The sequence below is a fragment of the Mastomys coucha genome, unplaced genomic scaffold, assembly GCF_008632895.1.
Source record: "Mastomys coucha isolate ucsf_1 unplaced genomic scaffold, UCSF_Mcou_1 pScaffold4, whole genome shotgun sequence".
NCBI classification, from domain to species: Eukaryota; Metazoa; Chordata; class Mammalia; order Rodentia; family Muridae; genus Mastomys; species Mastomys coucha.
In genome coordinates this window covers 326,539-351,304 of record NW_022196910.1, presented here as the reverse complement: position 1 = coordinate 351,304, position 24,766 = coordinate 326,539, and the positions used below count along the sequence as shown (strand labels likewise).

Below are 24,766 nucleotides of genomic sequence, written 5' to 3'. Positions count from 1 at the left end.
GATGGTGGCTCTCACCGGAGACTCCGGGTCAAGGAGGTCCCTGGAGGCAGGCCCTCCACTTGCAGGGATGGGGGCAGCTAAGGCCACTGTTCCACCTCTGTCACTTGGAAGCTGAGAGGATCCTGTCTCTGCTGCCCTGCGATTCCCCTGCGACTCGTGGGGCCTGTGCCTCCCAGCTGGCTGCTCCCGGCTTAGGAACTCACCGGAGAGAAGACGGCGGCTCTCACCGGAGACTCCGGGTCAAGCCTGGGTCATTTTCAATCCATAAAGGCTGCGTGTATTTAAAGGAAACTTCAGCACTGGCGCTGAGGACACCATCACTGTCACAGTTGTCTTGGAGCCATTATTACCTTTAATTTTTCCTGAATGGGGGCATCTCCTTTTTTGCTTCTTAAACCAATTTAAAATTTTGATCATCCATATGATATTCATTCAGGTAATTAGTCAACTCTTCCTCATGATCAATTATTCTCCTTTCCTAAAGTATTTTTAAAACAGTCTGAAATGTCTTAATGTCCATGTAACCAAAATTGATCAGGGATGTTTTCTCTTTGTTTATAGCCTTTTAAATATTCTTTCAGATTCTTTCCCATAGTTCTTCACCTAAAGTTTCTTCTTCAGGTGAACATGATTTATAATCATAAACAACTTGCAGGCAATCTAACTTCTGTGATTTTTAATACTTGTGTTCCTCCTTTAAAAAAAAAGGATTCACAAACTCAGCATAAGGCAAAGTCTTTCCTGGTTTCTTCCCTATTATTCTCACTCACCTGCTTTTCTGAGGGTCCATGATCTCTTATCTCAGGTCCTTATTCCATGTGCCATTTGGCATCATTCTCCACTTGGTGGTACCTGGAAGAACGGAGCCGACAAATAAGTCAAAGTGAAGTTTCATGGAATAGCCAACCTTATTTAAAGTCCAAGATACTTTATACTCTGAGGCTTAAGGAAAGTCATATGAAGGCAGGTGATTGTGGTGTGCAACTTAATCCCAGCCTCGAGCTACACCTACCTCTGCCTCTGTCTCCCAAGTGCTGGGATCACAAGCATTCACCTGCACAAGCAGCTGTGGTATTTTTAAAACAATGTGTCTCTGAAGCAGAGAATGAAAGGATGGTGTAAGATTTAAAAGATTCAATGAACACATGTATTTCTATAATGTGTTAATTTTGTTCTATATCCTTAATATTTTAGTTATTTGCTTCATTAATTTCATGTTTTCCAAAATTTTCACCCTGTGTATATACCTCTGTCATAATGTCCATATGCCAGTCAAAGGACAGTATACAGGTATCTCTTCTCCATTTCCTCTCTGTGAGAACTAGAGATGAAACAGAGGTAGCCAAGTTTGGCAGAAAGAGCTCACATGGCTTGAGTTCAGGGTGACAGGTGATGTACTTATTAAAGGAAGAATAACAGATGAAAGGTTCTCATACTGCATTCACCTAGGTTAACTTTTTGTTTCTTGTAGAGATATAGTATAGGGATTCAGGTCTCTCCACCACCACAACATACTTTTCCCTCATGAACTGCTTCTCTACCTCAACTAGGGTAAGGCACTAAAGTATGTGAAGGATACTTTAATATGGAAGATTTCCTTTAAAGAATCTTTGACACACAGTAGTCTCTTTATCAATGTGTATAATTTTGACAGTAATTGAATGGTATGTGTGATGGCTATTTCTAATTGTCAACTTGACTACATTTGGAATGAGCTACAGTCCAGAATTGGAGGGCCCACGTGTGATCCAGACCTTGAGGCTGGAAGACACAAGTTTCGGACCTTGATCTTGGCATGGATGCTTTGAGGTATAGTGGCCATGAAAAGCTTAGGTTCAGGCAAGGTAGTACACACCTTTAATACCAGGAGACTAAGGCAAGGAGAGCTCTGACTTCAAGGTCATCTGGGACAAAGAAAGTCCCAGGTCTAGGCATGGTGGTACACACCTTTAATCTGGGCTACACCTTCTGCTGGAGGCCAACATAGGGACATTGGAAGAAGGAAGATTGTTTTTTTTTGTTTGCTTGCATTTTTACTGGTCAGCACATTTGTTGGAACCTACTTCTACAGAAGAACAGTTGAAACAACTAGCCTGGTGGAACTTAGCAACTACTAGATTCTTGGACTTACCGTTCATAGCTGACCATTGTTAGGTTAGTTGAACTACCAACTGTAAGTCATCACAATAAATTCCCTCAATATAGAGAGGCAATCCATAAGATCTGCAACCCTAGAGAACCCTGACTAACACAGAAGTTGGTACCAGGAGTGGTACTAGAGAAGCAGAGATATAAGGATGAATCTTTTAAGAATCTGGAATTGGCTTAATAATTTTCCAGCACCTTCAACTACTGAAACCTTTCCAGATACTCTCTCCTGGGAACTCAGAGAATATTGAAGGCTTGTGGTGGAAACTATATTTCCAACTTAAAGAAGCTAATGCCTTTGATTATCTTGATTCATCAGTTGTAACTGGCAATGAATTAGGTGACCCAGTATACAAAATTTTCTACAGTTTGGAGGAAAACAAGTAAAATGATTTTGCTAGCTTGTGGCTCTTAGTATCTGGAAAATTTGAAAAGAATGAGTCTAGATGCACATAAACAATCTAAAGGTTTCTAAGTGTGTCTTTGAAGAGAATCTTCTCTCCAGCAGCCATAGAGCTCGAGTTGCAGAAAATGAAACTGAAGCCCTCATTATAAGGTTGGCTGAGTTACAGTGAAAATTCAAGTCTCTGCCTCAGAAGGTGTCAGCAGTTAAGGACATTAATTCGAAAAGTAGGACTTGGGGTGGGGATGTGTGGGAGGACCCTGCTGAAGCTGAGAATGTTAAATCTCCAGATTCTCAAGGGTTTGCCCCACCTGAGGAAGTAGTACCCTCAGCCCCACCCCTTGAAATAATGCCTTTCCCACATGAGGAAATTAATCCCTCGGAGTCTAATAAACCAACAGTGACTTTCTCTGAAGAAAATGCCAGACAAGATAATACTGACGTTCCTCAAGGCCCACCAATAGTGTCTTCCAGACCTATATCCAGACTCAGGGCAAAGCAGGTCTTTAGTGGGGGCAGGTAGAAAGTGTAGTCCATGAGGAAATACTCTATGCTACTAAGAAGCTTAATGAGTTTGCTAATTCATTCAAGCAGAAGTCTGGGGAATATGTGTGGAAATGGATTTTAAGAGTGTGGGATAGCCACGCAGTGGTGGTGTATGCCTTTAATCCCAGCACTTGTAAGGCAGAGGCAGGCAGATTTCTGAGTTCGAGGCTACAAAAGTGAGTTCCTGGGATAATGGTGGAAGGAACATAAAACTAGATCAGGCTGACTTTATTGACCTGGGTCCTGTGAGTGGAGATTCTGGGTTTAATATGGAAACTCACTCACTCACTCACTCACACAGTTAAAAAAGGTTTCAGAAGTTTGAATGGTTGGCTGAAGCATTTATCAAAAGATGGCCTACTGAAAAGGAGTTGGAGATGCCTGATATCCCTTGGCTTAGTGCTGACAAGGGGATTTTAAGGCTCAGGGAAATTGCAATGCTAGAGTGGATATGTTGTGTAAAATCTAATCCTCCACAATAGGAAGGCCCCAAAGATATACCCTTCATGAAGATGCAATCTTCAGTGAGAGGGGCACCAGTACATTTGAAGAGTTTTGCTCTTGCTCTTTTCCTTGTCCCATGCCTTAGTGTAGGAGATGCTGCTGCTCAATTGGATGAATTAAATGCAATGGATTTAATTGGGCCCTGAGGTAGCAAGGGCTCAACTAAGCCAGTGAGTGGACAGTTCTACAAGATGGCTCTCATGTAGCTATGATTAAAATTGTGACATCTGTTAAGGAATTGTTTCCTTGCCTTCTTTTTTAGAGGAAAGCCTTCAGGTAACCTCTCAGCTACCTGACATTGAGTTATATGGTGTCATGAGAATTTAATAATCACTAAACTTTGCTTATCTACATTGTACTTTTCCATAAAACTTCTGGGTACATTTCTAAAGAAATTTCATATGTATCAGCTTGCACATGAAAATTACCTCCCAGATCTTCTAGAATTTTTACAATGTCCTTTACTGTTGTAGTCTTCCCATTTGTAGCCTCAAATATACTACCAGAAAATTATTTTATTGGAAATTATGCAAATGTTCTTAACTGTTTGCCTCCAACTCTGATATCCAGATATTACACAAAGGTCCTAACCCACTACAATTGTTAGATCTGAAGACTCATGTGATTTGCATCAGCCTAGAGAGCCATCCTTGGGATAGCACACAGCCCAAGAGAACCAAAAGAATAGATTGCTGGGTGTAGGCAAGCTGCGGCTAGTGAGCATCTATGATACCTAGAGGCTTCAGATACAGGGTATGCTGAATCTTAATCCTCCTCACATCTTTGCACCCACAGGTAATCTCCATGCCTGTTTTTCTCTAAGACATTCATGACTCCTCTCTTCCCCTGGTGATGACCATTCTTGTTTCTGCCCAAGCATGCCCTGAGAACCATTCTTTCATTCTCATTTTTTAGTTGCTTGGACATAAGCAAGCTACAGAGAACATTCTAATATAGTTTCCTCAGTTAACTTAGATGTTTGCTGTGTCCTATGGTCCCTAACCTATGAGTGGGTACTTAATCCCACTGTATCTTTTTTAACCCAGGCATCCTGACTTAATGAAAGCCATCTCACAGGGCAGGATTAAGTTTTAAAGATTGTAACAGATTTACGGATTATAAAATTGGAGAAGATGGTCAAATAAATGTTTACATTTTGTTTGAAGATAGGGGTTTTCTATATAGACCTGGCTGTCCTAGAATTCACCCTGTAGACCAGGCTGCCCTGGAACTCACAGAGATCTTCCTGCCTCTGACTCTTCTTGTGCTGGGATTAAATCACCACCACTACTTGGCATTAAGGAAAATGTTCAAAGGGACTATTTGAAGTTTATCTTTCGAGGTAGCCAAACACTCTCTAAGTCACAGCCATTAAAACTTGTCTTGTTAGAATATAAAGTTCTATATATACATTCCAGAAGTTTAGCCACATGAAGTTCAAGGACAGACAGGCTAAAACCAGACAGACAAAAATAGAAGGAGAACTCAGTGAGGTCAAAAGTATTCCAGAGTCACATCTTTGAACATGGAGATACCAAATATAATCTTTTGTCTCCTTGGTCTCCAATGAAAAGGAGGTGAATACAAGTATCTGTCCGTACATCAAAAAAGCGGATCATCTAATAAATTTACTTGTTAATTTTCCTCTGTCTCATGGCAGTAAGAAAGAGTTCTCGTGGTTTTAGTGCAGAATTCAACCAAATTTTCAAAGAATGGCTAATGCCAGTACTCCTCAAAATATTTCACAAAATAGGAATAGAAGCAACACTGCCAAACTCATTCCGTGAAAGCAGAGATACGTAAACCACACAAAGACTCTACAAAGATAAAGAACTTCAGACCAATTTCTCTTATGAATATCAATACAAAAATAATAAAATAGTCACCAACTGAATCCAAGAACACATCATTCATCCCATCAAGTAGGCTTCATCCCAGGGATGTAGGGTGGTTCAATATATGAAAATATATTACCTGTTCAGTAATTGGCTGGTAAGCTTTTATTCAGAAAAAAAATGTGAGTGGTACTTATACAACAATGAGGCAGGAGATACTTAGAATAAGGATTGAAACCAGATATGGTGCCAGAGAAGTCAACCTTTGAATAATACAAAGATAATCTTCCCATAGGGCACAAAACAGTATGTCTATATTTTCCCCTTTTAGTTAATAAAAAGCCCTTTCTGTTTGGAAACTTTGGATAAAGTGTTCTATAATCTATTCATCTTGGTGAGTTTAAATTCTCTGTCTAAATCATTCTTTACCATAACTTGCATAGACCTTAATATGCTTTCCTAAATTCTAAACACTTTAAACTTCTATGGGAGACTATAATTGCCTAGTCTTCTACCTCATCAGATAACTGAGAAGGAATAATTATTACCTGAATATGTACAGAGTGTAAGCAAGCAGCTTCCAAAATTAAAGAAATGACAGAAAAAGCTGATTGACTGGACAGTTTCATCCTTACTGGAGTTCAACGATCCCACAAGTGTTTTCAGAGCTCTGATCTTTGAGGAAAGTGATTCTAGGAGGTAGGAAGGAGGGAAGTTAAAAGTGCTAACTTGTTTAGAGGAAAGTCCCCATGACCAGGAGAACAGAATCTCTGGCCTAACATTCCAATGAGAATTGGCCAAGGACCCATACTTATGGAGCAAGGGTCTCACCCTAAACCATGATAATGAAATAGGTGCAATAATTGTTTTGTACTGGAAGCCTGTCTAAGGATTATTGAATCAACTAACACTAAACAGCTACTACCTCCTCATTGTACTTTCTTGATTCAACACAGGACATAGTGATGACATTTTAAATGAGTCTTAAAAGAAAATGGTATTTATAAAAAGACAAAAGAATATATGTTTAACAAATCAAATATGAGTATTTTCCATCAAATACTATTAATCTTGTTTTTGGATTAAAAAATTCAAATATTTTTAATCTCCCTACCCAGTAAAACCTTAGTTTCCTCAAAGATCCACTTGTTTCTGGTAGGATGTAAGGAGCTGGAGTAGGGCCTCGTTTCCCTTTCTTCTTCATATCTGTTGCAGCAATTCTTTCTAGACTATCCAAATGAGTAAGACTGAGGTGAGACCCAAGGCAAAGGGGAAATGATACAGCCACCACCTTCTTTAGAATAAAAACCAACGAAGCCTCTGCTTAGGACAGGAACGTAGCCTCGAGATGAAGAGTAAAGTTTTCCTTTTCCAGACACTAAATTGGCAATGCTGGTCTCTTCCTTGGCCACCTGGAACTTACTTCTAATATGCCCACGTAGAAAACAACTTTAAGAATGGTTTAACACCTGTTTCCTGCCATCCAAGACTTTCTCAGAGGTGTGCTAGTTCTGTGTTCTTGCCCAAGGGCCAACTTGGCAAGGTCTGTTTTGGTGCTTGAGGAAATCTTGAAGGAGTCAAGGGAACCTGGCTCTTTGAGGGGCCGTGGTTATCAGTTCCAAGGCCATCTGTGCTCAGTCTGAGGTATCCTGTATTCTTGTCAGCACTACTGATTTGGTTTCTGCTGACTCTGTCTGATTGCCCCTGCAAACAGTGTATCAGACCTGCATTTCTTAATAGTGGCATGAGCTATCATCATCTTATACTGATACCTCCCTGGACCAGAATTGTTGGTGTGTTGTGCCATAGACCAGGCTGGTTTAAACTACCGATGCCCCTGCCTCTACCTTACAAATGGTTGCATGATAAGCCAGTGCCACCACGAAGGCTGGGAAAGTGTTATGTTTGGCCAGCGACGTGCAGCTAAGAGAGGTGTTTGCAATCCATGGTGTGCCTTATTGAAATTGCTGACGCTTGGTGAATATCCATCCGGTAGTTTAAATCTGATCTGAATGGAATGGGCTTTCTTTCAGTTGTGAGGCAGGGGGATCAATCCACTACACATTGTTTAATGATCTGCATATGCTAGAGACCCTATGCTTGTACGAAGGAGAAGTTCCTACTAGGTGCAAGGGACGACTTTGCAGTCCAGGTGTAAGTTGGGCAATGCCAGTCTGTTCTGTGCCTGGGGTGGAAGATAGGGCTAGGAATGAGCGTGCCGCTTCCCTTCACAGCGCTCAGTCTCTAAGGGAGCTGCTCCTGTCATTCAGGCCTCACTAGCTAATCAGGGCCTCCAGGAAGAACACCAGTCGGAATGGAGGCGGGCACTTCCGGCCTGTCATGCCTCAGGTTCCGCAGTGTGACTGAGGAAGACTCCTCGAGCCACGTTCCGCGCAGTGACCCTGCTTCCCGCAGCTGTGAGGAGAGTGGGGCGAGGTCGGAACCCGCGCTATGGTGAGCGGGGCCGACGTCCCCACGCGGGGAGGAGCAGATCCGCGGGAGCCCGTGTAGGGTTGCCCCGGGGTGCGGGAAGCGGCGGCGAGACGCGGCGCCCGGTGTGATTCCCTTTGTTCCCGAGGTTTGGTCCCGCAGGTGGAAGCGGGACCTCTCGTGGACACAGTCCCCCGACTGCGCCTGCAGGCGCGGCGCTTGTAAACCACCCTAGGCGGGCTGCAGAGCTCGCGCATGCGCCGCTTGCGTTGTCAGGGGAGACAGTTGCTGACCCGCAGAGCTCTAGTTTCCCTAGCGTCTTCCAGAAGTTCTGCACCTGGCACTTGGCATTCGGGTGTAGGCTCCATCTGCAGTTAACTGCGCAGGTCTAAAGTCTGTGTTACTAACACATTCGCATGCAGATGCCACCGTGGTCCAGTCACGTGCCTAAGCTGTCAAAATTGACCGAATATTAATTGTGTTTTCGTTCTAAGTGTTCTCTCATGTTCTGTTGGTCTCTTTATTCTTCCTCATACAGCACAGTCTTTATTGCAGGTGTAGGGTAATTAAGAAGTCAGATTGTGTCGCTGTGCTGTTTATTCAGTCTTGTGTTCTCATGTTTTCATTCATGGTGACCTTTGTCATCGGTTTTCTGTCGTTCATTGCAGAAATCGTTAGACTTTTTGGTTTTTGAGACAGAGTTTCTCTGTAGCCATGGCTGTCCAGGAACTTTATTTGTATTCCAGGCTAGAACTCAGGAAGCTACACCTGCCTCTGCCGCCTGAGTGCTGAGATTAAAGTTGTGCACCAGGACTGCCAAGAAATCATTCGATTTTTTTTTTACTGGACTTTCCTTGAATATATAACTCAAAATTTTCACTGAAATAATATTGAGGCTTCTTGTCCAAAATTATTGAACCTCTCTCCTTTGACCAAGTTCTTCGATTCTTTTAATTAGAATGTCATAGTTTTGGCTACAGGTGTTTGTCATATTTCTATGTATTTCTGACCATTTTATCCATGCCGATATAGAAGAGATATATGGGGGTCTGTATTTTTAATTTAGTAAATTTCTTTCATGTGTATGAGTTTTGCTTCCATATATGTGTGCCCACCACTTGGGTGTTTTGTACCCACAGAAGACCAAAGAGGCCATCACAAGTCCTGCAGCAGGATCTAAGGATAATTTTGTGCTACCATGTTCATGCTGGGTACCAAACTCAGGACATCTGCAAGAGCAATAAGTGGTTTTAAGTGCTGAGTCATCTCATCTCTCCAGTCCTAAACTTGGCATATTTTTAAAATTTTCCATGTGTCTATGCAAATGCCCAAGATGAAAACTGAGCATTAAGAGTATTTAGGCTTGCTTAAGAATCTGTCTCGGGCTGGAGAGATGGCTCAGCGGGTAAGAGCACTGACTGCTCTTCCGAAGGTTCTGAGTTCAGATCCCAGCAACCACATGGTGGCTCACAACCACCCGTAATGAGATCTGATGCCCTCTTCTGGTGTGTCTGAAGACAGCTACAGTGAATTACGCCAGAGGGAGCGGGGCCAGAGTGAGCAGGGCGGCAGAGGTCCTGAGTTCAATTCTCAGCAGCAACACACATCTGTACAGCTACAGTGTACTCATACACATAAAATAAATAAATAAAATAAATCTTTAAAAAAAAAAAGAAAAAGAATCTGTCTCTGGGTGTTAGGAGATGACTCAGTAGGTATGCTGGTCAGATTTGGTGAGCTAGGAACAAGCTAGACAGACTGGCAAATGAATAGGGTATTCTCTTGATTAATGATTGATATAATAGTGCCCATCCCACTGTGTTTGGGCGCAGTGTGTTTGGTGCTGCCGTGGGCAGGTGGTCTTGGGTTGCATAAGAACGCAGTCTTAGCAAGCCATGAGATCAGAGCAGTGCCTTAGTCAAAGTTCCGTTTCTGTGAAGAGATGCCATGGTCATAGCATCTCTTATTGATGGATATCATTTTATTAGGGCTTGCTTATAATTTTAGAAGTTTGGTCCATTAATGTCATAGTAGGGAGTATGGTGGAACATTGTCAGACGTGGTGCTGGAGAAGTAGCTGAGAGTCCTAAATACAGATCATCAGCAGGCAGCAGGAGAGACTGTGAGCCTGGCCTGAGCATCTGAAACTCCAGAGTCCAGCCCCAGTGACACACTTTTCCCAAGAAGGCCACACAGTCTTCAAGGCAAAAAAAAAGATCCTCATCCCTGTCAAGCAGTGCCTCTTTCTAATGAGCCTGTGGGCACCATTTGAACCCCTAGAGGTTGACAGCTTGCGTGGAATGTATAAGCCTGCACTACAGATCTTTTTTTTTTTTTTTTTATTCACTAACCTCTAAGTGTGTGGTGAGATTTCTCATTGGGAAGGCACATTAATTCCAGAACAGCTTCACCTTCAGGCTTTTGGAAAAATATTTTACAACAACCTCTCTTATGTTGACTCAGGTTGTCTTCTAAGGCCTTGCTGCCTTTCTGAGTTAACCTCCTCATTTCTTGGATTAAAGGTTTCTAGCACCACACAGTTCTAAAAACACCCATTTGAATCATGTGGTGGGCTGGCCATATCAGTAACAAGAAAAAGATTTGTGTGTTTCTTTCTTGAAACCAGAATGGAAGGAATAGTTTACTGTGTAAACCGCAGGAGGAAACAGAAATAGACAGTAGCTGGATTCCAGGTTTCAAGTTTCAGTTAGTGCTGCCTGCTGGTCTCTGTTATAAAGAAGGTTCTGATGTTTCAGGTGACTTTCTGGGTACTTTCCCAGCATGCATTAATTCATATGATAAGAATGAAGGCAAACCAAATTGGTAGATGTTTAATTTGGGGAGGTTACCTTGGGCCAATGAAATTTCCACTTTTCCAACTCTCTCATATGGGTAAGTGCAAATCATGAAGTGCTCTCTTCATTGTGGTGAGAGGTTTGAGACACAGGGCGTTTGTCTGTGGCTTGGGTATCAGCATATAGCACTTAGCAAGTAACATTTTACACAGGGCAGGTCATAAACTCTCTTATTAAGGGCATTCCCTTTACCAGGAATGTACTTAATCTGTTTTAACGTGATCTGTAGTTATTTTATCTCTTTTAAAAGCCAAGTATTAGCATCTGGCATAGCGTGGTGTAGGTATGGCCTCTGTAGACTCGTGTTTGAATGCTTGGCTCATAGGAAGTGGCACTGTCGGGACGTGTAGTCTTGTTGGAGTGGTGTGGCCTTGTTGGGAAAAGTCTGTTCCTGTGGAGGTGGGCTTTGAGGTGTCCCATATGCACAAGGCTGGCGGGTGTGGCCCAGTCTTCCTCTTCTGCTTCCTGTGAATCAAGACCAAGAGCTCTTAGCTTCTCCAGCAACATCTGCCTGGACGATGCTTAGTGATTATGGACTGAACCTCTGAACTGTACCAGCCCCAACTAAATGTTTTCTTTTATGAGAGTTGCCTTGGTCATGGTGTCTCTTCTCAGCAGTAGAAGCACTAACAGCAGCAGGAAAGCCAGAGAGAAAGCCAGTGGGCCTGGCTTAAGCCCTTGAAACTCAAATCATAACCCCAATGACCCACTTCCTTTAAGACCACACTTCCTTCAACAAAGCCACGCCTTCTAAACTTCCCCAAGCAGTGCCTTTCCCTGATGGACAAGCATTCAAACATATGGACATATGGGTACCATTGTCATTCAAACCACTATAGTATTACTTTAAAATTTTCATTTTGTTTTACATACATCACTGCTCTAATCTCTACTTGCTTCTATTCTCCACTATTTCTCAATTAGTAATAATTCCATCCAATTTTCTTCAAGTAGTTATTTATTTATTTATAGAGCAGTGTGTAATGTAGGTCTTTTAGTTTTTTGGCTGCTGTGATAAAATACCATGACCAGAGAGCAAGTTGGGGCAGAAAGGGTTTATCCATTTGACACTTCAGCAACACTGATCATCATTGAAGATAGTCAGGACAGGAACTCAAACAGGCCAGAAACCTGGAAGCAGGAGCTGATGCAGAGGCCATAGAGGGTGCTTCATTTTGGCTTCTTCCATAGCATCCTCTCAGTCTGATTTTTATAGAATCCAGGAATGGCATTCCTCCCATTAATCACTAAGTTAAAAAATACCTTACATGCCTGCCTACAGCCGAATCTCATACAGGCATTTTCTGAGTTGAAGTTTCCTCGCCTCAGATGATTTTAGGCTGTGTCAGGTTGACAGAAAACTATCCAGCATGCGAAGCCAGGCTTGCATTGCACTGTATTGTTGAAAATTGATGTGAACACCTAAAACTTCCTCTACTGCCCAGTGCTGGGAGTAAGGTTCTCAGTCCGGCAAAAAGGAAGGAGACAACTGAATGAGTTTCCTAGTGGAGTTGAGGCTTTTACTGGGAAGATTCAAATGCAGAGACCTGAGTAAGAATTGGAATCAATTGTCCACTTGCAAGGTCTTGTAGTTCAGTCAACATCATTGTAGAAAAAGGGAGGTGGCAGGAATGAGGGTGAAAGTTTCCAGTTTTGTCTGCAGTTGCATTTATCAGAGATTAGCCAGGTAACCAGCTTCAGGTGAGTGATGAACTTATTGATAAATACTCTTTTTTTGGTCCACAGACTAGAGCAATAAAGAATATGGATAAACAAGTGAATTTTCTTCTAGAAACTGAATTACTATAGTTAAACTAGTTCAACCAGACCATAAGAGCTGGGGAATTGCTGTGGCCCTGCCTAACTAACAGAGCTGTTGTATTTTTCTGGCTGACTATGTACAACCCAAGAGAAAAGGTTTGAGTTATTCTTAGTGCACTCTAATATAAAGTGTTAGTTCTTTGGGTACATAGGGCCACAAAACCCATGTCAGTGTTTTAAAATATATTTTTGAGATCATGATTACTTCATTTAGCCCTTTCCTTTCCTGTCTCCTGGCCTTCCATATATCCCTCCTTGTTTCTGTTTTAATTGTTGTTCCTACTTGAATTTGACCTAAGGTTGTCCAGGTCTGAAGTAAAGGGATGGCTGCACTGGACATTGAGTGTGTAATGGACTGTGCACATTACAGACCATACAACTAGGAAGAGAAATATAAAGTACTGTGGAAAACGGAAAGATTTTCTACTTAAATGCAAATTTCCAGTATAGCGACTCTGTCCTTTCAGGGTGGAAAGCAGAAGAAGGCACCCAGGTCAGGAATCTGCTTCCCTGGGTTCTGGTACGACTGGTCTCAGAGCAGGGTTTAAGATCTCACCTGTGAAGCTGGATGTGTCTGAATACCTAGGGGGTGGAGTTGCAGCTGGGATGTGTGCTGTGAGGGATTGGGTCCAGTGTTGGGTCTCTGCTCCAGTCTGGCACAAGTGGGAGCTGGAAGGTGCCCAGGTCTCCAGCTGGGCAGCTGTCTGCTTTTCCAGGTTGCAGGGGTCCCAGGTCTCTGGGCAGGCATGGGGTGGGTGGTGGTGGGGGTTTAAGGTCTCAACTGTGAAGCTGGATGTGTCTGTATACCTGGGGGGCCGAGCTGCAGCTGGGGTTGAAGTAATAAAGTGAAAAATAAAGCTGTAAAAACAAGGTTCTGGGAATATAGAAACAAAGTTTTGGGGTTCCAGCTCCTGTAAGCAGCAAGCAGTGTGGAAACAAAGTTTTACAGTAGCAGGCAGCAGCTTCAGACACTGAGAAGTTGTGTTCCAGAGACAGCAAGGGCATGCTGTAAAAACAAAGTTCTGGTGGTCAGAATGTCGAGACAGAATGACCAGGCCATTCTGACTAAGCTAAGTAAAGACAAACAGAAATAACTGTTCTTGAAAGAACCACCCCCAACCCCTCCCTGTGGTGAATTTCGAAAAAGACCACAAACTGTCACCCTGACCTTGCTGATGACAATCCCCCTACCACCTAGTTACTCAGCCCCTTCCCAGGGACTTTTCAAGGACAGGTGCAGAGCTGGATAGGGAAGTTGGCTGACTAAGCCAAGAACAGCCCCCTGAGCAAGCCCACCAATGCCGGATGAGATCCTTTGTCCTGTGTGCCATCAACCAGAGTAAGCCTTGTTGCAGACATCTGCCCTCTGTAAAGTATAAAAGGTGTGTGCTGTCAATTGAATAATTCTACATCAGTCCCCTTATACAAAAAATATTTATTACAAGTATTTCATAAGTATGGCTTAGGGTGAGTCTCTGTGCTTCATAGGAATGGTTTCTTGTCACAAACATGAACCTGTCTTCCTTGGAATGTTAGGCATGTCCCCAGGATATCTTTTGACTAGTGTTTTAGGGTTTTACTGCTGTGAACAGACACCATGACCAAGGCAACTCTTATAAGGACAACATTTAATTGGGACTGACTTAGAGGTTCAGAGGTTCAGTCCAGTATCATCAAGGCAGGAGCATGGCAGCATCCAGGTAGGCATGGTGCAGGAGGAACTGAGAGTTCTACATCTTTATCAGAAGGCTGCTATCAGAATACTGGCTTCCAGGCAGCTAGGACAAGGGTATTAAAGCCCATGCCACAGTGACACACCTACTCCAGCGAGGCTACACTTCCTAATAGTGCCACTTCCTCAGCCAAACATATACAAACTATCACAACTAGGGCTCGCTTGTTTTCTCTCTTCTCTCTCCCTCCCTCCACCCCCCCCACCTTTACTTTTTTGAGACAGGGTTTCTCTGTTTAGCCTTGGCTATCTTGGAACTCTTTAGACCAGGTGTGATTCAAATGCACAGAGATTCGCCTGCCTTTGCCTCCCAAGAGCTGGAATTAAAGGTGTGTGCCAACCACCTCCCAGAAAAATCAGTAAACTTTTAATGGATATTAGTTAGGAAGTGTCTTTGGCTCACTTGGGAGATAGATAAATTATAATCTAAGTGCCTTATGTACCAATTAAAATGACAGAGGCTGGTCCATAGTTCATTATCTAGACAGTCTGCCCAGGTTCCTGTGGTCTCCGTGGTGATGGACCAGAGGTTTCTGGGCAGCATCAGTATCATTTCTGTGGAGTTGGAGAATGGGAGGAACTGACCTCACTTTGTCTAGGAAAAGTAGGACAGTCAGCTTGCCAGCTGCTCACTCACAGTTCAGGCCAGACACTAGCAGCACTGGGACAGTGTTCCCATTATTAATGTTGCCACAATCCAGGTAGAGTCTTTTGCGGCTGAAGTGAAAATTTCTTGTTTTTTTTTTTTTTTTTTTTGAGACTCATTTGTGTCATGTGATGTTTTTCTGGAGACTGTCTGGAGAGGATGTTTTGCTGAGAATAGACAACATGGTGTTTTTCTGGAAGGTGCCTGGAAAAAGGTCATATGGTATTTGTTGAAGTGGACACATGAGAGGACATGTGATGCTTGGAAAAAGTATAACCCATTAGACAGTGGATGACGCCTGTGGCATTGGTTCACCTGCTGACCTTTGTTTGGGCTTTGTTGACGTTGGTCTTCACTGATGAAGTTGTGGCATTGTTCACTTTGCACTCTTCACTGATCATCATTTGCTGTAACTTTGTAGAGAGAAATGCACCAAAGAACTTGTGATATTCTGGTGGCCTCTTGCAAATTCTGTGGACTTGGGCCATTTGGCAGAACCTCGAGGCTTTTTGTAGATTGAACTGCCATTGCTGATTCATGAATGTTGTTTGTGAATGGTTGGAGCTACCACTGCTGATTTGTGTGAACTGATTTGTTGATATCCTGACAACGAAGATTGGAATCACCTAAAAAATCACCTATTTCTAAACAGGTCCACATTCCTGTTTGCCCTATTAACCTGTCCTTTCCACTACCTCTGGTGGGTGGTGGGCTAGAAGAGAAATGAAAGGGTTTAAGTACTAAAGTAGGTTTTGAGAAGTCTAAGCCTACAGCTGCTGTTCTCCTGTCTTCTTGGAGACTTTGGAGTTCATTACTAGGACCTGAGAGTCTCTGTCTGATCTGCTAAATTTAAACATCTTAAATGTTATACTCAGCAGATCTGTGACAGGTTTGAAGGCCATATCTCCCAAGCACATCTGAATTAAACAACCCTTTACAGTTTTTAGTTGTTTTGCTTTAGACTATATCTTGAAAATATAAAACAGGAGGCTAAATAAGACTTATTTGGTAATTAATTACATTAGGACTTAGCATGAATACAAATATAGTTCTGAACATCTTAAAGAATTTGATTATTTATTAGGTGACTGACTATTAATTCATAGCATATTTTTTAGTATCCCTAACAGTTTATAATAAAGATGACAATTTCTGAATTGAAGCTCTTTGAGTATTAAGATAAGACTTGTCTTTTTTTTTTCTTTTTTCTTTTTTGAGACAGGGTTTCTCTGTGTAGTCCTGGCTGTCCTGGCTGTCCAGGCTGGCCTCGAACTCATAAATCCACCTGCCTCTGCCTTCCAAGTGCTGGGATTAAAGGCATGCTCTACCACTGTCAGGTGAGACTTGTCCTTTTTGAGACAAAGTTTCTTCATGTAGCTCTGGCCATTATGGAACTCTCTTTGTAGATCATGCTGGCCTCAAACTTAGAGAGATCTACCTGCTTTTACCTCCCAAGTGCTGTGATTAAAGGCATGTACCACCATGCCCAGACTAAGACTTTTAAACATAAGAGACTGGGAACTTTCTTGATCCTTATATGGTATACCATCATAGAACACAATAGTTTTTTTTTTTTTTAATACATCTTAGTTGGTCAAAATAGCTGTGACTTAACAATGCTAGTAAAAACAAGGAGGTTAGATATATATCTTTAAGTCAGTCTCTGATAGCCTAAGGAGACCTTAGGTAAGTTTAAGCCTCAAGTTTTATAATGCTCAAACCCGTTAACATAGGTTTTTTGTTTGTTTGTTTTTTTATGCTGTGGTTACCTCAATCATTAAATAAGCATATGACTTACAGTGAACCATAGTCTACCCCTGTAAAAGGTCATTCGACCCTCAAATGGTTGTGACTCAGGTTGAGAAAGAGAAACTTCCTCAAGTTCTTTGTCAGACTACATAAGGTTATTGTTCTAATGTATCATAAGATAGGAATTTTATAGTCTCTGGTTTGTAGCTGTGGCATTAATTTTTAGCCACTTTCTCCCTGTGAATATACTTAAAGTCAGTAGGTCAAGGGGTGAACTGCTGGCACATAGAATTTGGCCCATTTCTCCAAATGTGAAACACTGAAAAAAAAAATCAAACTAAATGAAACTATAGACACAAACTGACAGACATAGATAGACCGCAATGCACAGAACCAGAACACGTGTTCCACTAAAAGGGAACCAGTGAGGGGCCAGGATACCTCCCAATCCAACTTTGACCTTAGGAGCAATACTGTGTCTAGTTTCTCTTTTCTTGTGTCCCAGATGGTGCCAATTAGAAACCAAAATACAGGCTTACAGAGGTCCAGATGGCTGAAAAACAGTCACAGGTGCTGCAGGCTCAGCTTTGTGGCTCAAGTGGGCAGGCATTTAGTTCCCATCCAAGGCACTGAATGCTGGGTCTGAAAATACAAAACAATCCAGGCAGGCACAAGAGTCCACACAAAGCAAGATCTTACTTGAAGTAGGCAGCAAAAACTGACCCACTGTGGACTGCAGCACAGACTCAAGAGTGGACTGCATCCCTGAATGTTGTGGCATACACTGACATACTATATCTCCTACAATGAGATTTTTTTTTTCCTGTCTGGGGAGGTTGCAAGGGCAAAAGGATGATATAATGAGTGGGAGTGGGGTGCACGATATGACATTTACAAAGACTATAAAGTGGCTGTGGGGCATTTCTTAGAGTAATTAATTGGTAAGGAGCAGGCTGAGCAAGCTATGCTGAGCAAACCAGTAAGCAGCACTGTCCATGGCCTCTGCCTCAGCTTCTGTCTCCAGGTCCCTGCCCAGCCTCACTGTTCTTGATGATGAAATGTTATATGACACTGTGAGTGAAATAAGCCCTTTCTCTCCCCACTTCCTCAAAAAGTGCCATGTGGGATTAAATACTCACTTGTAGTTTAAGGACTGTAGGATACAGAATACAGAAAACGTCTAAAATAATTGAGAAGGAAACAATGTTAGAAGGTTCTTTTTCTATTGCTTGTTTATGTCAGAGCAACTGAAAAAGGAATATAAGGTTATTCCGGCATGCTTGGATACCACAGGTGGGTCAGAAGAGTCATGAGTAACTTAGGGAAAAACAGGCATGGAGATTACCAGTGTGGGGCAGGAGTGTGAGATGAGACATCGCAGCCTCCAGCTATCCTAAGGGCTCACTGGCAGCAGCTCCCCTAGCACCCAGCTAGTCTGTTTTGCTTCCCCTGGGGTGTGTGTTTACCCGAGGCTGTCTCTCTAGGCTGATGCAAATTTACATGAGTCTTTGAAGTCTAAGCACTGTAGATCATTAGCAGCTTCTTTTGATAACTGGATAACTATTTGTTGGAGCCACACAGCTAATAGAATTTCTCATTTGGCTGGGGAAGCTAGTATACATCAGGTAAATCAATGTATAAAAATAAATCAAAGCAAACACACAATGTGGAAGTCTGGCATCTCCTTAGTGGAATGGAATAACACCAGGAAATTTATGGGTATTGACCGTTTGGTTTGGTTTATGACATTTAGTTGCAATAATGAAGAAATCACATGACATTTATTCTTTTTATGAAACCATAAATGAAGATGAAAGTTGCATAGAGAAAGGGCCATCTAAGGTCTTGGAAACTCAAGTCCCAGGTGGCTGACATAGAGTTCCAAGACTTGGGTTTTGTCCAGCAAGATTTCAGTCTTGCCTTAGTCTAATCCTTTCTTAAGGTAAGAAAATATGTATTCTGTGCCATTGTATGTTGGGAAGATGTAATTAAAAAACATTTTAAAAAAAGATTTATTTATTGTATGTGCTCAAGCACACTGTAGCTGTCTTCATACACACCCGAAGATGGATTGGTTCCCATTACAGATGGTTGCGAACCACCACATGGTTGCTGGGAGTTGAACCCCGGACCTCTGGGAGAGCAGTCAGTGCTCCCATCTGCTGAGCCCCTGGGAAGATGTAATTTGATTTTTATTTTTACACAATATCACTGTCAAGATCTTGCCTTGAGTTTCTTCAGAAACTTTGGACATTAGAACAGTGCTGGGTGTGTTTACAGTATGAGGATCTTTGAAGTTAAGCTAAGTGTGTTTGGCATCATGTGATGCCTGGGATAGTCTCTACACAGGAGCATGCTGTAACCTGTGTTGAAATGTGATAGGCTGGATGGAAAATCTCCCAGGTAGGATGGTGTATTTGAATTTTTGTCTCATGTTTGTGGCTTTCATTAGTGTGCTTATTGAACATTTAGGAGGAGAGTTCTTTCTGGAAAAAGTTAGTCTGTGGGGAGGGGAAGGGCTTTCAGTGTTTACTCCCTCACCACACTTTGTACGTCTTCTTTGTGTGTCTTCTGGTGGTTCATTGAGCACCATGCTTCCTTCTCATCATCCACACCATCTCTACCATTGCAGACTCCATTCCTAAGAAGTGCAATATAAAACAGAAGCAGTTGCCTTTCCTTACTGAGCAATTGATCTGTTTTTTTATTTTTATATTTTCGGCTGATGGAATTAGATATTTGTACATGTCTATCAGTTACTCCTGTGCTGAGCTTTACTCACATCTTGACTTTTGAACTTTGGCAGAGGGTATTGTTTTTTGCCAGGATGGCATACACACATGCACGCACGCACACACACACACACACACACACACACACACACACACACACATACACACACACATATACACATACACACACATATACACATACACACACATGTACACACACACATGCACACACACGTGTGTATGTAGCACATAAGTGAATGTGTGCCATTTATGTGCCTGGTATTCACGGAAGAGAGCCTTGGACTCTCTTGACTGGAGTTATGAATGGCTGGGAACCTCCATTGAGTGTTGGGGATTTATTGAGTATTAGGGATTGATCTAGGTTTTCTTCAAAAGCAAAATGTGCTCTTAACTGCTCACCCATCTTTGTTGTCTATGCTTTTTGGTTTTTGATTTTGGGTCCACATTTATTCCCTAACATTTTTGAGGATTCTTTGATCTGTCAATTCAGTAAATTAATAAAAATGCATTCATGTAAAGGAATATCATATTCTTTTACGGTTTAAATTAGGGCACTGTAATTTTTGATAAACTAATATTGAACCGGAGTGAATGTTTAACTCTAGAGGAATTTTGAAAGAGCCCCTAAGTATTTTTTGTATTTTTTGGTTTGTTTTCTTGAGACAGTGTATCACTATGTAGCTCTGGCGGTCACCAAAATCACTACATAGAACAGGCTTGCCTAGAATCACAGAAATTACCTGTCTCTGCCTCCTGGGGTCTGATATCAAAAGGTCCACCCTTTTTGAAGTTAGGGATTTTTTTGATACAGTTTTTTTTCTAATATATACTCAATAGGGTTGATTTGTTTGGGTGTCTCTCCATATTCCTTGCTAGTTGTCGTTTCTCTGGCAGTGCTGTATGGAATTCAGAGAGGTCTCATCCTCCTTTTCTGTTTCTTTCTAAAATGACTTTGACTGCATTTGAAATTCTGTAATATGGGAAAAGTATGTGGAGCACCCAGAATTCTATATTCTCAGTGAAATGTACATGTACAGTGCAGTCAGTCTCACCATTTCTATTATGTGCACATGTGGCTCTTTTAGGCTGCAGTGACCTATGAGGATGTGCATGTGAACTTCTCTCAGGAAGAGTGGGCTTTGCTGGGTCCTTCCCAGAAGAGTCTCTACAGAGATGTGATGCTGGAGACCTGCAGGAACCTCACGGCTATAGGTAAGATCTAAACAAGGGGACACGTGTTTCTTGTTTTTTGGTGTACTTCTCTGATTTAAATTTTGATAAAGGAAGAATGTGGTGAATAATCAGACGTGGTTCTTAGGTACACAGAGATACTAACTTAAAATTTACATAGTATCTCACTCAGGACAATGTTTTCTAGTTCCATCCATTTGCCTGGAAAAAAAAAAATCACAGTGTTCTTGTTTCTAATAGCTGAATAGTATTCCACTGTGTAAATGAACCATATTTTCTGTGTCCATTCTTTGGTTGAGGTGACTAAGCCAATTCAGTCAGTCAACTGGGCTGCAAGGGGGAGGGGGCGAGGATTAGAGAAAGAAAAGACAATTAGATAACATTATAATATGACCCCAACTGATAATGAAGCTGAAGTGGGTTTAATTTCTCCTACTCTGCTTTTATATCATTCTAAGTACATGCAAAGATTGTGGCCAGTCCTAAGGCATAAACAAAGCAGTCAAGGAACAAACAAAGCATGTGCAAAGGTCCAGAGGTCACTGTTTCTAGGGATTTATCAAGATGATCAAGATACAAGGAACACATTCCTTGGCTGTATTTTCTTGAGTGTACTCCTTGTCCTAGCCCAATGTCAAATATTATCTCCAAATTCCTAGAAGCAGCTCCAAGAGCTCTCCACACTGAGGGACATCTGGGTCGTTTCCAGTTTCTGGCTTTGTTGTGGGAAGTATTAAAAATGAATGCACGATACTGCCTGCAAGGCACAGGCTGACTGGCTAGTCACTGGTGGGCAATGGCCGGCCTGTTCTCATCTTGTAGAAACTCTCTGATTCAGCGCTCCAAAATCTCTCCACCCAGCTCACTAAGTTCCCACTGACATTTTGCTGCCACGCCAACCCCATGCTTCAAAACTCCCACATCCTTTTGGCGTGCACATGAGGCAAACACATGCTTTGCTGCTGTACCTTTCTCTCTGGAACCCAGCTGTGCTGCCGCATGAAGGAAGCCACCACACAAACTTAGTTCAGGATCAGTGGCAGCTCAGTCGCTGGGTGCAACAACTAGAATCCTAATCTTGTAAGCCATATTAAATCTAAATCCTCTGGTAGCGAATCCTGGCAGATTTGCCATCTAAACTGAGAGACACTAGCGGCTACATCTTGTCCTTTCGCTGTCCCCTTCCAGAAGCCCCTATCTCTCTCCTGCTTCCTTTCTTCCCTGTCCAACATGTAAGTCCAAACTACTTGCCCAGTGATTGGTTCCTTTATTCATTTGGGGAAGGTTCACAAGAAGTCACCTGAGTATGTGACTCATTCCTCAGTCCAGACAACCCCTCCTAGGAAAGTGGAATTAACATCAAAATACAAACTGCAACAGGGCCATCCACAAGTGGCTTTTATGAATAAAGCTGCTATGAACATAGTGGACCACGTGTCCTTGTGGTGTGGTGGAGTGTCTTTTTGGTATGTGCCCAGGAGTGGTGTAGCTGGGTCTTCAGGTAGAAGTATTCTCAGTTTTCTGAGATGCTGCCAGATTGATTTCCAGAGTGGTTACATAGGTTTCATTCCCACCAGCAGTGGAGGCTCGACAGCCTTGCATGTGCTGTGCCTTGACAGCCTTGCATGTGCTGTGCCTTGACATTTTTTTCTTAGCCATTCTGATGCCTGTATTGTATTGTAGGGCCATTTTGATTTGCATTTCCCTCATGACTAAAGATATTGAACATTTCCTTAAGTGCATCTTGGCCATTTGAGATCCCTCTGTTGGGAGTTCTCTGTTTAGCTCTGTACCCCATTTTTTTAATTGTATTGTTTGGTTTGTTGGTATGTAACTTCTTGAGTTCTTCATAAATTTTGGATATTTGCCCTCCCCTCTGTTGGAAGTAGGATTAAAGATGATCTTTCCCCATTCAGTTGGCTGCCATTTTGTTCTTTTGACAGTATCCTTTGCCTCACAGAAGCTTTTTAGTTTTATGAAGTCCCATGCATCAGTTGTTGATCTTAGAACCTGAGCTATTGGTATTCTGTTCAGGAAATTGTCTTCTGTACCAGTGTTGTCAAGGCTATTGGTTGATGTTGTTCATAGGTAATGTGGAAGAGAGAGAAGCTCACCAATATACTAAGCCTTCATTTTTTTCAATGGAGCAGAGGGATTCAGCTGAGAGAAAGGACTGACATCCAACTAGCTTATTCCAGTTACTTTATTCAAACATTATACAAGGGTAACTGGGGCTGGGAAAGGTTCCAGCTACCAAAATTATCTTGCCCTTGCTGCCCATGAGAGCATATGACCTACATAAATCTCAGTTCATTTTGACCATGGCTAGCCATAATTGAAAGTAACGAAAGTAAGGAACTCCAGGTTTGCCAGGAATACCCAAGGAACAAGTTTGGTGCACCTACAAGCTCTCTCACAGCACCAAGAGCAGATTCTCTAGAGACAACATTTCTTCAACATCCAAACAGTCCCAAAACAATTTCTCAGCCACTACGGATTGACCCAAACATAGCAAAGGCTTTGTTGAAAGATTTCACTTAAAGCCAGACACAAAGGCTGTAATATATATGTGTACATATATGTTATACATCATTATATCTGCCTCCTTTTTGTTTTTTAGCAGATTTGTTAGGGATATGAATTATTGTTGGAGAATTACTAAGGAATTGTGCAGTAAACATGGGCTTTTTTCTATCTAGTTGTGTAACAGTTTTATGCAAATAAATCAGCCTACATTTTAAAACCAGTAAAGTTATCACCATAGAGTAATATAAAAATCACAAGAGGAAAAAATCATCAAAATGAATCATAGGATCAAATGAAGCTACATCTGTAAGACATTCTATAACATCCATCGCTGTTATTTTAGGCAGCTTCTTTGAAGACATTTCTACAATTTCTTGCTGCAAATCATAAAACATTTGAGAAGAATTAAGATGATCCAAAAAATGCACTTTAACATTTTCCCAATCATATTTTTTATCATTGAATCCTAATGGTGTAATAAGAAACAACATTCCAGTCATATTTCAATTTCATTTGTTCTCTGAATAATTCTAATTGCTCTCCAATGAGCTTTACAGCTTGTCTCAGTTCACCTCTTTCATCAACCATTTCTCTATTTATCTTTCTTTGTTGAATCAAAGTTCATGAGAATTCATGTGCCATCATTTAACAAGTTCAGCAGTTTGAACTTCTTCATGAAGTGGAACTCCAGCTGTGGTAGCCATAGCAGTTAAGGTGACGATTCCCAGGACCACACAGATTATTGATCCCACCATCCATCGAGTTGTTCTTGATATTCTTGCAGCAAGGTTCTGTACTAGCACCATCACAGCTGAGTCTTGCTACGATCTTGACAAGCTCACTGGCATTCAGACTGCTGGGCTTGCTCTGAGAATATATAAACTTCAAAAGAAACATCCAGAGAGACACTGGCTGGCATTGACACAGGTGAAGAGTACAGCATGTATAAGTGACGCTATGATCATTAGGGTGTCATCGCACAGGTCCATTCAGTAACAGATAAGGTGATGGCACACAAGCCGTAAAAGGTATGATTTTTAAATTAAAGGACAAATTAAATTTTTTATTATTAAAATGTAACTTTATATTCTCACTTCAAGTGGATGAAAGTGCTTGCCAATTTCCACAGATTAGTCTGAATAGAATTATCAAATTGTGATACAGGGCCTGACATTCCAACTCCATGCAACTCAATAGTCTGTAGAAGCAGAGACAACTTCCACAGTTTTATTCATGGTCACATCAATTCTGAGTGAGAATATAGTCAAGGATTTGAAGACCCTCAAACTTAAGTGCTCCAGTGATTTCTCCTTGGGAGATGTTAACAAGCACCTAAGAATTCTTACCTGTGCAATGAGCACCCTAATAATTACAGTATCATTTGTACACACTGTACTCATCATACCTGGGTTGGTTAGTAATCCATAATTTACAAGATGGTTAATTTGTGGAACTAGAATGTTAATCTCTTGTCCCTCCAATCCAAATGCACAAAGCATAAGAAGTTGCCTGTAAGAATTCTGGGTGGTAGTATGATCAATTTTAGATATCCAAATGTGGGAAGTTATACTTAGACAGTAAATTCCATTAACTATACAAATAAGAATTCCTTTTATTCCCACAATAT

At 41.7% G+C, this 24,766-nt stretch overlaps 1 protein-coding gene across 2 annotated transcripts in view; it reads left to right on the top strand.

Moving 5' to 3' along the window:
- Positions 1-7,734: 7,734 nt before the first annotated feature.
- The window catches only part of LOC116076284 (zinc finger protein 709-like), a 44,238-nt gene continuing 27,206 nt past the window's right edge, over positions 7,735-24,766 (top strand). The window contains exons 1-2 of one of the 2 annotated variants that reach the window (XM_031349981.1): positions 7,735-7,890; positions 20,508-20,634. In XM_031349981.1, the coding sequence (XP_031205841.1) occupies positions 7,888-7,890; positions 20,508-20,634 (130 nt within the window). In that variant the 5' untranslated portion in view covers positions 7,735-7,887. Of the gene's footprint in view, positions 7,891-20,507; positions 20,635-24,766 lie in introns of those variants that run through there. The other variant, XM_031349980.1, reaches the window with a different exon arrangement.